The sequence below is a fragment of the Corvus hawaiiensis genome, chromosome 2 (genome assembly GCF_020740725.1).
Source record: "Corvus hawaiiensis isolate bCorHaw1 chromosome 2, bCorHaw1.pri.cur, whole genome shotgun sequence".
Classification (NCBI taxonomy): Eukaryota; Metazoa; Chordata; class Aves; order Passeriformes; family Corvidae; genus Corvus; species Corvus hawaiiensis.
Genome location: NC_063214.1, coordinates 24,661,059 through 24,676,192, shown reverse-complemented (window position 1 = coordinate 24,676,192; position 15,134 = coordinate 24,661,059). Strand labels below are relative to the sequence as shown.

At 37.9% G+C, this 15,134-nt stretch overlaps 1 protein-coding gene across 8 annotated transcripts in view; it reads left to right on the top strand.

Moving 5' to 3' along the window:
* The window catches only part of STXBP5L (syntaxin binding protein 5L), a 190,453-nt gene that overhangs the window by 148,132 nt on the left and 27,187 nt on the right, over positions 1 to 15,134 (top strand). For 3 of the 8 annotated variants that reach the window (XM_048293886.1, XM_048293888.1, XM_048293889.1), the window contains one exon: positions 5,873 to 5,923. The exons of the other annotated variants lie outside the window; for them this stretch is intronic. In XM_048293886.1, coding sequence (XP_048149843.1) covers positions 5,873 to 5,923 — 51 coding nt within the window. The remainder of the gene's footprint in view (positions 1 to 5,872; positions 5,924 to 15,134) is intronic. 8 annotated transcript variants of the gene reach the window in all.

The window sequence follows — 15,134 nt, the reverse complement described above, 5'->3', positions numbered from 1 at the left end:
GGCAGAATCCAACCTAGTCAGCTGGAATAAGTGACATCAAAACTGCACCCTCCAAAACTTGGGAGTGGAACTAATCCTGTGCTTACCAGCACAACCTTAACACTGACACCAGCCTTCTCACTGACTAATGTTTCTTGCTCACAGAGCACAGCTACCTACTTAGGAATTTGTCAGGCAGGATCCTTCTACTTCCCGTCTTGCCTTTATCTGTTTGAAGTCCATGGCACACAAGCTCCACAATGAAAGTGTGCTGGGTTCCGTAAGAGCCCTGTGATCTTTGTGTTTGTAAAACCAGTGACCACATTCCTCTGCTGAAAACAGACCAAGACTTGATCCTTCAGAAATTTAGCAAAAACAGGAAGAACATTTGAACTGCTGGGTGAAGTGATTCAAGTTGCTGCCCAGTGGAGGAGGGCCTGCTGGGTATGGCTACATATGGTGACAGAGACAGCAGAATGGAGTTTGATTTGTGGCAATTCATTCTGGTTGCCAGAGCATGTCAGCATCAGTTCTTCATCCAGCAGGGACATTCATGCCAGGTACTGGGCCTGAGTGTGCTTAATACACAAACTAAGTGCAAACTGCTGGAGGACACGAGTCTAGATGGCAAACACTGCACTCATGATGGCACAGTGGTGAGCATCTTCATCCTTAGCTCCATCAAAAGGGCAATGATTTGAGGAACAACATTGCTGTGCTCACGTGTGTGCTTTGAGACTCCCAAGACAATGCCTAGGAAGAATCCCTGAGGCACACTAATTGCTAACGTAGACGTGAGAAGTTCTACATCTAAGATCGCCGTTAGCAGCTTAGTCAGATTTCCATTCCAATCAGGCCGTAAGAGCAGTGTTGGCAAAGGCTTCTTGGAGGACTTGAAAAATCTCCTGCCTCCCCATTTCTTGGTCTAATGTTGAACATTGCTTAGACTGCTTGAACTATCTCTGTTTCCATGAAAAATTCATTTTGCCTGTAACATCCTAGTGCTTGTCAATGTTTTAACCTCTGACTAAACTTCTGCAGAGACAACCTAGCTCAACTCAGTAATTCAACTTTGTTGTTTCTCTTCTCCCTGCCTCAAAACAGAATTAGGGATCTGTGTGTTCTATCATTGATATGAGTGTTGGAGCACTGAGCAAGAGACTCAGGGCTGAAGAGTACTCCTTATTTCACATGCAGGACTGGTACATAATTCAGTACAAATCCTACTTCTTCATTAAGTAATATTTAACTTGTTTCACAAGACTGTCTTCCTCCTGTACTACTTACTAAAACATGACTTTGCAGATGATGTAATTGAAAAATCAGATTCCAGTTCTGAACACCATTTAGAACAGAACATAAAATTAAACCATTTGATTAAAAGTTTTCTGAAATGCACAGTGCCACACAGAGGGTAGCAGCAAGTGAAGAAATTCCAACCTTGCCTTTCAAGAGTCGTAGGCAGAGGAGAGGAATAATCTTCCTTAACCACCGGTACCTTGTTTCATTAAACTAATATTTAAACATGATAGTGATGCACTTCCAACATTAGAAAGGAAAAGAAGTTAATAAAGCCATTTGAAAGATTCTCCTTATTTTTGAATATCTGAGAGGTGGCAATTTCCACTGTAAATGTATTCTGGATGTAGTAATATGTATGGAATAACACTGGTAAAAATTGTGGAACAAAAGAACTTTAAAAAACCACAAACACTTAACCTATATAAAACACGTCTCATGAGAACAGTAATGCAGCAAGGCATGCCATATCATGGTATTTGGTGGCTTAAAACCAAAAGCCTCAGAATATCTTATTCTTACTCCTGCATGCCACGTTCTTTCAAACTGTGTTTTTATTTTTGTTTATGGTTTGGGGGTCAGGAGGGCTTTGTGGTACTTTAATTCTGTCGTGGCATACGAGAGCTCAGTAGCTCTAAAGCACTCATCGTGGAAGTGGTGCTATATCAAATGCTTGAGTTAATTACTGTGTAATGTATTACAGAACAGTAATCATTCCAGTACATTTTGCCTTTATTTTTATCATGTCATTAGGTAAACTTATTGAGGGACTCTTAGGAACATAGTATATAATATATATATAATTAGGTATGTCCATTACTGTTTCAAACATTTATATGGAGCTTAATATTGAAGTGTATAGATGGGAATACACTGTGAGCACAGGCAAATACAACTTTGATAGCTCATTTGTTGTGTGAGATGCAATTGGACAGTTTAGATTCCTTTCAAAGACCAGAAGGAAAGAATTTCTTCAGTCTGTGTATAAGAGAGTGACTTATTGAATATTTGTTCTAAAATGAAAATGGATTTGTGTTTTTTTACTTAAGAAATCACCTTTATATTGGGGGCTTGCATCCAAAATGCTTTTAAGACTTCGAAGCTTAGAGAAGGCTGTGTAAAGATTTCCACAACTGATTCCCATGAGCTTTGGGACAGGTCCCTAATGGCAAGATTACAAGTTTTTATATGTACTATGATTTCCAAGTGCTGCTATCCTTATTCCTTTCACTGGTTAAAGCTGCTGGGATTAGGCCTGTGCCATGCCAAACTCCCACTTCCCTATGCAAAGTGTTTTTTAAATAGCTTTCTTTCAAGAATATTACTAAATTTCTTAACAGTCATTCTCTTTTTTAACTTGTGGGTAACTTCAGAGTAGCTGAAGAGATTTGACTCCATTTGAAAATTATATTCTTCTGGAAAACAACTTGGAAAGTAAACGTTCCAAAACATTTTGTGTGTCTGTAAAACATGGAATGTGTTTATTTTGAAACTTACTTTCTGATGACACTGCATAACCATTGCTACTTACCTATATTAAATTAAAAAGAATGTTAACTAGTCAGAAGACCATAATTGGAGATTAGCTTCAGCAGTGTGGATACAAGGTGCATTTTATCATTATTTCCCATAAGCAAGGGAGTTTCTGAACAGGTGAATTTGTGCTTAAGTTCTTGAGAAGGGACATGTGTGTAGGGATTAGCAAGGAACAGGGAGCACTGTGAGCTGGGGACCTGGGTTTGGGCCCTTGTGCAGCCAGTGGTGCACGGCTCAGGGTTCAAGGGGGCTTTAGGCAGTGACTGGGACTGGTATGTCAGGGTGTTAGTCAGGCAGAAGCTCCTTAGTAGAAAAAGACCTGTACGAAGTCACCTTCCTATCGAACAATATGAAAATCTGTGACCACAGGGCTGCTGTAACAGCTGAGGGAAACCCAGCGCTGAATGCCGGAGCTGCGAGCGCACGTTTGTCTGTTGGTTGTGCCTTGGTGTTTTCCTTGAAAGACTGATAGGAACCATATGGCTGTGGAGCAGGATGTTGTCAGGTCAGAAGACCTGTGTGCTAAGCTTAGCTGGCTGCTAGACTGTACCTAGTAACTCTTTCTCATCCCACAGCTGAGTAATTTGACTCTTAATACTTTTAAGCTCTTTTGGGTAGGGGCTGTCGTGCCTTATGCTGTAGCATCACAATTTCTGCTGGCTGTCTCCAGTGTGAATATAAACAAATAATGATAGCAGACAACTCTGCTGGCCTCTTGAGCCTTTATACTCCATTCTCAAATTAAACTGGTTTTCAAAAGCTCTTTGTCAGCAAGATAGGCTTACATGTGTGATCCTCCTTTATAATAAATGTAAAGAGAGTAAAACATGCATGATTTAGGTACTAAAAACAGGTTACATAAACTGAACAGAATGTGGATACTATTAATAGTTAAAAGTCAGTTTTAAAAATTAATTTAGACAGCTTTAATCACAGTAAAGCATGAAAGCAACCAGCTTCTTTTGTTGTTTTTACCCTCAAGTATGTGGTCTGTCAACTGATCTGTGCTGTGTCCTAGTGCATCAATGTCCAGCCATGTGATTGCCATGTGAAGAGTGTGCAATTGTCATGCAACAGCTGTGGCAGCTCCCAAACCAAGCCTGTGTTGACTCCAGAGGAAACAGAAAATCCGAACTTTGCATGTGCTGTATGAGCTTGCACAAAAATAGCTGGGAGCTATTTCTTGCAGTTCAGACGTGTATCACAATTTGGGAACAGCTGTGGCACACAACACAAGATACATAATTCCTGCTGTACACAAACACCTGTAACCTAGAAATAGAAGAGGTTAGACTACCAATTTTCAGAGCTCAAAGCCTGCCTGATGACAGCACTAATGAAGCTCTTTGGTGTTAAATGCAGCTAGTTTTTATAGCTCTGAAATACTCTCTTCTAAATCCTAGTCTGTTAGTAAAGTGTCCTACAGTTTTTCTTATGAATTGCTTATCCTTTTTTAGAGGGCTAGTTAGGCCAGATGTTGTCCTTCCCCCAAAAGGAGATTATATCACGTGTGATGCTTCTTTATAGCAGAGCACTGATTTTCTGGAGCAGCATCCTCCCATTCACAGTCTGAAAGAGTATTTGACAGCTGCTCAGATAAATGGAATGGTTTTTTAAAGGCTGTTCTGAAAATCAAACTGTCCTTTGTGTGAGTGCCTAAAATGGACATCGGTGCCTAACACTTGGTACCCAAATTAGAGAATTTTTATGTGGTAGTGTTGGGGGTGTGTATTTTTGATGCCAGGCTGATCTGGAGAGATCTCTTCACCATGTCCTGAATTAAAGTGATGGTTACAGATGGGTTACTGGGAGGACTGTGCTGGTTCTACTGAAAGTAGAATACTGCTCAAGAGCCTCGTGGGTTCCCCTACTCATCCCTGAAGAGAAAAACATCTAACATAAGTGCTGGCTGATATTTAATTCTGCCACATTGCAGACTTTGCAAAAGAATACAGCAGAAATATTTTAAGGGATTTTGTGAGTAAGTGTCTGTTCTGGGCATCCTTCTGACCTAAAAGCTTACTAAATACAAATTACAAAGAATTTGGTCCTTATTTGTTCCTTATTCATATGTTCCTGTCACTGTGGTACTTAACATGTGGGACTTTCTTTAGAAGTATAATAGTTAGCTTACAAGTATTTGATTGTTCTCTTCTAATAACAGGCAGCATGGGTAAGGGGTAAAAGCCAGAAAACCATGTGAAAAAAATAATGAATAAAAAATGAAATAACCAAATTGGAAATTAAGTCTTCTGAATAATTAATAAAAGATTTCTTAAGGCATTCTTCTGATAAATTTAATGCCGTTTTGACTGCTACAAGACATGCTTCATTTCAGTTCTCTGGTGTTCGTTTGAAAATGTGCTCGTGCATGAGGAAATGAAAACATTTTTGAACAGAAGCAAAATTACCATTTTCTTGCATAATTGGAACACAACAAATAATTAAACCTTGACTAAATTGAGTGCAATATTTTGATGATTAGATAACACCACATTATGTCCTGAAGCTGCTGTATTTCGTTTCTGTGCAATCTGTCTTCCTTTCCATAATATTACAACAGTATGTTCTGTCTCTGTAACCTGTACAATATGCCCTCTTTTTCAAATGGTATCTTGAGGTATGATGTCATCAGATCTCATAATTTCATTGCACCCTCTTATTAAATTGATTTGCAGGTGTTTAAATATTTGTGATACGCTGCATAGCCAGCATTTGCAATATTTGCCTTAACCTCATTTGTGGTTTCTTTTTATCATTCCTGTCACCACCACAAGGTAAGATATTGCAGCACACAGCCAAAGCTGTGTAAAACACCATTCACTCCTTGACAGCTGGAGTAGTGGGTTTTTTCCACTTCTTCTTTGTACAATTGCATTTATTTTGCTGAATGGTGTGTATGAAAATACTTAAACCATAATTCTACCTTTATATGCTGATTAAAAGTGCTACAAATTTGCAACATGGTTTTAACCAGAAGATGGCATGTTGTTTTCCCTCACTCTTTTTTCTTTCTTACTTATTAACAACTGCCTTTCTCCTTTTTCTGTTGTTTCAGTTAAAGGATCAAGAAAGTTAAGTCTGCCAACAGATCTTAAGACTGATCTTGGTACGGTAGGCAAAAGCCAACAGCTTTAAACTTCCTTACATTCATTGGCAAAACATTTTACTGACTGATTCATGAGATAACACAATAACCTCAGAGGCTTTGTCTGAAAAGGCTTTCTAAAAACCACCTATTAACCCATACAGTTCTGTTGGCAGCTCTCAGCATTTTGCTTGTTTAATATTCATTTATTTCATGTAGACATATATTGCCAGTCACTACACACTGTGTAATATTTTATTCTGAAAAAGCTCCAGAAGTTTTTACAAGCTAGTTGTTGGTGAACTCTGCCTATAATACCCAATGCATGCGCTGGTCTATTTTGTTTATTTGGTGTACAAGTTGTGCCACAAGAGTGATAAGAGAATCGAACATCTGTATTTTATGGTGTCCTTGAACGTCTGAGAAGTCAGATCAGAAATCACTCATATGTCTCAGTCCTCTCCTTGAGACTTACCTCAGCCAACTGTTAAATACTTAGTTTGCTGTAATCTTTTTTTCTCAGTTGTCCTTTGGTATTTCAGTGGAAGTGCATAGTGCGAGCACAAATTTCACCTCAAAAAACCGAAAATGAAAATTCTGTATCTTGAATAGTCTAAACCCGTTTGGAACAGTTCATGCAACAGTGTGCCCACATAAAGGGGATTGCTCCTGGTGTTTGGGTTGGAATGTGTGGTTTGCACAAAAAATTCTTATCATTGTTCTTTAAATATTCTCAGTCTCAAGGAGTTCTTTCTAGTTTTGGTCTCTTGGGAAGTTTCTCGTGTAAGATAACTGAAAAAGCCATGTAGCCATGCCTCATGCCTTAGTGTCCCTTTAGAGATAAAAATTAAATTTGGATCACATCCTTGGATAACACAGCTGAACTTAATTTCTGTCCCTGGGAATTGTGTGCACCTATTAACCAATGTAGCACTTGCTCCCCAAGGCAAAAGTCAGGGCTGTAAATATATCTTTCGCATTATAAATGACCGAGGAACTTGGAAAACTGTCAGTTGCTCCTAGAAAATATTAAGTAAATAAATGTTGAAAAATCATTGGAAAATTCAATCCAAATTGTGCGGGTTTCAGTGTACGAAGTGATTCAGTTGAAATAATTTACTCCATTAACAATGATGTTTGAGAAACTAGGAATGTAGGAATACATCTAAAAAAAATTTGGAGTGAACAGTTGTAATATTCCTAATACTCCAAAAAGGTGGAAGAAGTAGGCAGCTATAGACCTGTAAAATAAATATTTATCACTAAAATAATGGGCAGCTATTAAGAGGGAAGATGAATACTTAGCTGTAGGATAGGACCTAAGGCTAAGCTATAGTCTACAGATCAAACTTTTTTGTTGTTATTATTAAAAATACATTGTCTTGAAGGACACATAGCGTGAAATAGCTTAAAATCCTGATGCACAACACAAGAAAAACTTAATGTACAAAAGACTGGATTTAGAGGTTTTTAGAAAAGAAAGAAGCGTATCATTGTAACTAGAATTGTTGAGAGCTTTATTGTGTAATATAAAATGTTGCATATCAGAGAAAAAGCTACCTTATCAGCTTTCCTGTAATCATGTTGGGAGCAGGACAATATTGTAAATTTTGCCTAGAATATATAGACAAATTGCAGATAGATTTGTATTTTATAAATCCCAAACAAACACAAAGAAATCCTCAGAAAATCCCAAGGACTGGGGAGCAGGGTAAAAAGCTCCAAAAGTTAAACAAACTCGACCTAAGAAGGCAGGAAGCATGATGATCCGTTTTAAATAGATCACATATGTAAGGAACTTAGAAGATGAATGGAATGCGTAATCTTGCCTGTCGTTTTTATTTCACAGTAGTCATGTTTGTACCATTCCTTCATTTGCTTGTATTCGTTATTTTTTAATAGGGTAGAACAAGCTAAATATAAACTAAAATAAGCCTAAGAAGGTTTAGTTCAACATCTTAGAGAAACTGGTGGAATGCCATTAATGCTAAAAGCTTCATAAGCATTGACAGGTGTGATCAGATGTCACGAAAGAATCCTGTTTGTTGTTAGTGCTTCAGCAATCAGGTATCCAGTGCTCAGATTACCAAGAAGCTAAGGATGAAGCATGTGGAAGCAGCATTCAATGTATAAACTGGCAGATACTCATGGATAATCAACAGCAGAGGGAGGTTTAGAAAAGAAAAAATAAATGGAGGAAAAAAAACCCCAAACTTTCAGCTCTTGTTCATGACTGTCTTAGAAGGGCAAAATATTCCTGTTAATTATTCTAGCCATTAAAACTGTGCTGAACTATAGATTGCTTAGTTTACAACAGGCTAGGAGATGCCTCTCTTTCTCAGTATAAAGAGCTACATTTAAAAGAGAGTTCCTGGAAAAGGCTATGACTGCATTTCATTTCCTTCTGCTGCAAAATGTCCTGGCTACACTGTCAGAGCTCTCAGATATTATTTATGCACTGTTGGGCTGTTGCCTGAGATTGTACCCATAGTTTGAATATTCAGGGACTAACAATAGTTTTTGGCCCACACTTCTTGTAAAGATATTCAGGTCACCACTTTGAAATGATAAAATATTGTCCATGCATCCCACTGGCTCTGGCTCGTAGCTTTTTAGAGAGTGCTGATACATCGCCCACTCTCAGCACCAACTGCAGCTAATTGGGACATACATTAGCATTTGGCAGTTCTGCTCCCTTCCTATGATCTGACTCGTGGAATGTCCTTGCTTTCACTTTGCTTTGAATTGTAAATAGTAGAGGTTAAGTAGAAGTTAAATCTATTTCAGGTGGAGGTGTTGCCAGTACTGAAAATTGCTTGGGGAGTAGTTTGCTATCATTTAGGGGAGTAATGTGTGATCTGATGACTCAGGGTGTTCTTGTTAAACCTTGGCAGGATTTTCGTGGCCTAAAGGTACTTTGGGACTCCACTTTGGTCTTTATAATGACTGATAAAATTGACCTCAGCTTCTTTTTATTTTGATGTGGTGATTATTATCTCTCCTTGCTGAAGCACCTGTCACCTGTGGATGTTGTAGCTCCACACAGCAATGAGTGATGTGGCACATGCGGGCGCACACTGAAACTTCTTGATAGTTTTAGCTACTGCAGGTCACAGTAACCCAATGTTTATTTGAGTTGGCCAGAAGGAAGATGTGGCAATGCTGCTGCATAGACTGTACAGCTTCCCTATTACCCTTCGGAGGCAGCTCTGAATGATAGTATCTTTATTTTTAAACCTGTTAATGTTTCCCAAAGTTTTCTGAAAAGATCGTCTGCATTTCCTTGCAGTGTTTCACAGAAATGAATTATGGTGATAATCCTAATTTTGTTTAATCTGGTGGTGAGTCTGGGATATATCCAGACACATAGAACTGCTTTGGTATGAGAGTTTTCTAACCTTGCTTGACCAGCCACTTCAAGCATCAACTTGTATTTTTCTTTTAGGAAATATTTCTGCTCATTTCACTAAAGGCTTTCAAAGTTTCCTGCTGATCACAGGGAGCCAGACAGAAGCTCTAACTAAAGAAGGGGGAAGAGTCAGTAACTGCTGACTTTTTTAGAATTCCTTTGAGCAGATGGTTTGACTGGAAGGAATTATGCTATCACCTAGACTTTATTAGTGAAAGAACAAAAGAAAATGCAAATATAAATAGACATCTTTTGTTTCTTCTTGCTAAGCTGTGATCTTCAAAATTTTAATGTATTTTCATATGCTTTCTGCAGATACTTACAAGCAGTGACTGAGTTCTTTGCCAAGTCAAGTTAATGTCTTCCATTTTACACAGCAGTGAAAAACTAGGGAAATTACCACATGAGCTCATTTTTTTCAGGGGTTTGAGAAACATATTCTAATGCAGAGGCCCAAAAGCTTTAATTCTGAAAGTTGGGTTCATAAAACATAACTGTAAGGATCAGATGAAGGACCCATGGTTAATAGTTCTGTAGTTCATTTTGTGTGAGGTTTGTGGAATCAGTTTGATTTATGTATATTGTAATAGAATTATAATATGAAAATATCCACCTTTTGATGCCTTTGTATTTCAGTGACAGGGAAGCATCGCTTCCTGGATGCTCCCAAGCTTATAAAACAGTATCCAAATGGATGAAACCTCATTTCCATTTTAAGGATGAGCAGTTGGGTTACAGCAATTCTTGCTTTAATTTTTTCAAAGTATTTACAGCAGACATTAGGCACTCATAAAATTTTGAAGCTTTTAATCTGGTTTTGCTTACTACTGCATTGGACAAACTGGTAGATTGTAGTTGGAGCATTCTGTATTGATTTTTGAGGATCTGGATCTATAATTCAGTTTACAAGGCTAAAGAACATTTCAGAAATTTTGAAATTATATTAGTTGCTTTCCTCCTTGGTATGACATTTGTAGAAAAGGCAATTCAGACATCCAGCTGTACCCATGATTTTCTTTAATTGCTTGGCAAGATACATGGAAAGTTACTTGTATTTTTGCACGATAAGGATTTTAGGGACTGTCTCGTGTATATCTCCTTCCAGAAGAGTAGAGTAGCTTTCTGTCCCCTTCTCAGTCTGAAAATATTCTGAGTTGAGGAATCATCTGCACTCTGCCTCTAGGTAGAATCACAGGATCAATCAAGGTTGGAGGGGACCTCTAAAGGTTGTTTAGACCCCCATCCTGCTCAAAGCAGGTCAGGCTACACCAGGTAAGTCAGGGCAGTGTCCAGTCAAGTCTCACAGCACTTGATCTGCAGTCTGGCAAGTGCCAAATAACAGGGGCAGGATTTCGCCCCTCAAGCTTCTGGTTATGCTCTTGCTGAGTTGGTGGAGGATAAGCTTTGTCTTGTCTGCTTCAAGTTTGATTACTATGAAGGTGCAAAACATTGTGAGTTGGACTAAAGTCTTCCACTTTTACAGAAACGGTTTTAAACCTTTAGCCTTTCAGCTATTTCACATCCTGAGGCATGGATTTTGATATTCTATATCGAGGACCCTACTAGACAAAAGTCTCTTAATCTTCTGAAGGTCAGGTGTATGACAGCACCAACTTCTTCCCTTCATTAAGTTTATGGTCAAACATTTTTAAAAGAGAACCTAAATATCTAATGGATATATTAGCACTCTTCCAGTCTAAATAACCAGAATTAAAAGAAGAAGCAACAGGAGCTGATCAGCAGAATAATTCAATTATTATAGTAGAATACACATGTGCTCTGTGATTGTATTTCAATGCAGAAAGGGGCTGTGTTCTAACTTCTAATGCTTCCAGATAAGAAAGAAAGCAAAAAAAACCCCAACAAAACAACAAACTGATCTACTTAGGAACTTTCCAAAAAAGTAGTTAAAAGGAAAGGTAAGTGCCTTAAACTATACAAAAAATATTCTAACTAAAATGATTGTTATAATACAGTTAAATGTCATCACAAAGAAAAAGCAGTGAAATTTGGTAGCTGGAAAAACAAAAGAAGCAGTAAAGATCATTGTACATTTAAGAGTTAGTAGGCAACTGATAGGCTCCAGTATAACAGATATTCGCTGTTTCCAAGTTCTTTGGTTTTACTTCAAGAAGAGTTCCTTACTGAGGACCTCAAAGGTAAGTCATTGTCCACTCCTTTCAAGCACTGCAAACACATACATGGCATGTGCTCTCTGTCCACCTCTCAGGCTGTAACACTTTCCAGCAGTCAGATCCTGGGGGTCTGCATAGATTGATTTACCAGACCTGCCTGGACCCAGAGGTGCTCTGTAGTAACTTGAATCTGATCTGAGCTCTCACACAGACTCTGATCTGCAGGCAAATACTCAAACACAGGACAGATGGTTCTATCACCTTGTTTGGACCTAAAGCAACATCCAAAATCTTACTAACTGACCTGTGTGTAAAAGCAGAAGAATATTTAGAAAATAAATTTTCCATGTATAATTATTTTGACATCAAAGAAAATTAAGTAAGAACTCTAAATCACACGTTATCAACTATAAAATTAGGTTTTACAGCATTAAACCAAGAATGAATTGCTACTTGTTTGTTTATTTATTACAAGCATTAAAAGAAGAATGATAATTACTAGCCTGTTTATTTATTACAATAACCTGGTATGAAACCTGTCAAAAATCTACAATGCATAATATTAACAAGTTTGGAAATTTTTTTCTATAATTGATTGCTGCATAAAAATTATATGTAAGCTTAATTATACTGAATACCTTTTTGACCATGTCTGTGCCTTTTTCCGTTGAGTATTTGCAAGCAGATTATTTATTTGTTAGCATCTGTGGAGCTGTGCTAGCTCAATTATTTCAGACATCCTTGACTCTATTTAAAAACAGTGGTTTTTTGGAAAAATCATAGAAAGATTCTCTGGAAGAATCCAGTTAAACACATTTGTAGTAATTCTCTTACATTTTGTTCCTTCATTTCAGATGGAAAGGTGGGGTTTTGTTTACAAAATCTCCAGCTCATATATGTAATGCTTTATTTTTGTCATGTTCAAATTGAAAAAATGTTTCAGGTTCAACTTCTTTGAAGAATTTTTCATTTTTAAAACCAGAGAATTAATGTCATTTTTTCCATGTTGAAAATGCAGGTGCAATGCTACACTAAGGGGTGCTCAGGACAATTTGGTGATATCTAGGTGATCTTGTGGTCCATCCACTCTGCTTGCATTTTGCAGTGTTGTCTTCCTGTGCAGCTCAGGATTTATCACGTTTCATGCTTATGTTTCAGAATTCAGTCAAGTTTTCTGTCTTGTGTTCTCCTGTTTATTGCACAAAGCATAGTAGCCATTTCTGTTGGGTTATTCTGTGGAGGCACCCTGAGTGCTGTGTGCTTTTTGAGACAGTCCAGTAGTGTGGTGTTATATGATCACTAGAAATTCAGCAGAGGAATCTGAGGAGCAGAGTTAGATCCAAGTAGTCCAAAATTTTCCCACTATTCTGTGGGAGCAAAGCTAGATTTGTTTTTAGGCTTGCACTGCCAGGTTTGGGCTTTCCAGATACGGCAACACAGAGATGATGTTATTACATATGATAATATATTCTTAACGTTTTTCATTTGGAGAGTATTTAGTTCGTATTTTTGTTTCATTTTTCATAATTTTAGGCCAAAGTAATAGTTTTAAAAGAGAATCTGTCAGTGATCTGACAATGCACTTAATGTTTTCAGCCACTTCACAGTATTTTCTTTCTCTGACAAATACATCTGTTCACCCTGCTTTCAAAACAAATGGTGGTTTTTACTATCAAGTGTATGATAGGATTTTGTTACCACAGGAAGGATACCATCATATTACACAGGCAGTAGGCAGTATGTTACAATAACAGCATATTATAGAGTGGACCTAAATATTCTACCAGCATGCCATTAGGGCAACTCTTCCTTCCTCTTCAAATTGATGAAGACATGAGGGTAAGTGTACATTTTTGCTGGCAGTGCATCTGTATTAACCTCTTCTGCTAGGGCTTACTCCTTCTCTCCTGCCTGGCTGACAGAACTGCACCAAGAGAAGATTGTGGTCCTGACTTTGTAAGAGATTTTCTTTTAAGAATTTTAAGGAATGTGTAAAAATTCTGTGGTATCAGTCTGTGTTCTCATTAATGAATGACCACACTATTGCATAAATTTTGGTTATTTACATGCAAACCTGAGACTGTTCTTGGGGCCATTTGTACAGTTTTGAGGTTTCTTTTTTTTCTTAATTCAAATGTGTATCTCTTTGCTGTGTAAAAATAAAGGTTAGTCACCACCATAATTATTACTCAAAATCTAATTTATTGGTAATATGCAAAAGTCTCCCAGTGGAAACAGATGGATTTTTCTTCACTTTAACAGTGAAGATTGGATTCTTCAACAATTGTTGAGAAGATTCTCTGGGACTTATTTTTCAGGTTCTTTCTGCTCCATATTAAAGCATCTCTCTGGTTCTCTTGTCTTCTCTTTTATTGATTACTTCTTTACAACTTAAGGTGATATTATAATGCTTCTAATGATGGATATTTATATTCTTTTGTCTCAGCCTCTCTCACATCACTAGTAAGAAGGTTTTCAGCTAGTTTTTCCCTTTGTTAGAATTGAAAGAATTGGTTGCTTATATTCCTTTCTGAGTTCTTGTGTCTAGTGTAAAAAATTGCTAGGCAGTAACTGCAAATGAGTGCTTCTTTCTTACTGGCACTTTCACTACATTTGGTTTCAACAAGTGTTCATCTTTTTACTGGTAAATTGTTGGTTTCTTTTGCTTTTTTGCAGAGGTCACCACGTAGTTTAAAAGTTTTGTGTTTGTAATCAGGCAGGTTGTGTGACATATACATGCTACTGTGTGTAAACTAAAATCAGCATGTGTACATAGAATGTTCTCCCTGTGCAACATGCCTCAAAAAAACTTGGCTTAATTTGAGGCCGCCCTGCAGGTTTGCTGCTGTCATGTTGCACATCACATCTCTCAGTAGTTTCATGAGGTTCACAGTAACTAATGTTACTTCTTCAGTTCCTCTTGATCTCATCATCCCGCTGGTATTTTGTGTGATGCTCTAGCCTTACATCCAGCACAGTTCTCTTCCTTTTTTTTAAGCAGTTTGTGGGTGCACATGGCACTGAATGGTGTTACTGTTTAGTAATGAGGACAGATAAAGCTTTTTTAATTCATATGGGTAAGCATTTTTAATTCCATTGGCCCAGAAAAAGGCAAACAGCCATGAACTGCACTGTAGAAGCAGCACATGGAGAACATTATAGAATTTTGTCATGAACTTCTCTTTTATATATTTTAATGCATCATATATACAATAATTTACTGCTGCTTTATTAAACCAATAGAATTAAATTAGTATTAAGTGGACTAAAGGGTAATTGCCTATGATTGCTTCCAATGGCTTGCATGAGTCCTAAATTTTTTAATGAATGATCAGAATAGCTACAAACTGAGCACTGGCCACTTAGTTCACTATCCACAGGGAGCAGGAAAGGCTGCTCCCCTGGCATAGTGGGATGGCTCTTACTCAGTTTGGAGACTGCTTCAAAGATAAGCTCCACTAAACCCTGATGCCTGAATATATTGCATTAGTGTGGTACTGGCTGAAGGGATCCAGGAGCACTGGACAAGATAGTGCTAATTCCCTTTACCTCATGGGCAGCAGCACCATGGGAAGAGGTAGGAGGTGATGGCAAATGCAGTGGTAGAAAAGAGAAGGGGTATTTTGTGCAGTGTTTTCTTCAGCCGCAACTCTTCTTTGCCTCCTCCAGAAGATGAGTGAGGAGCTGT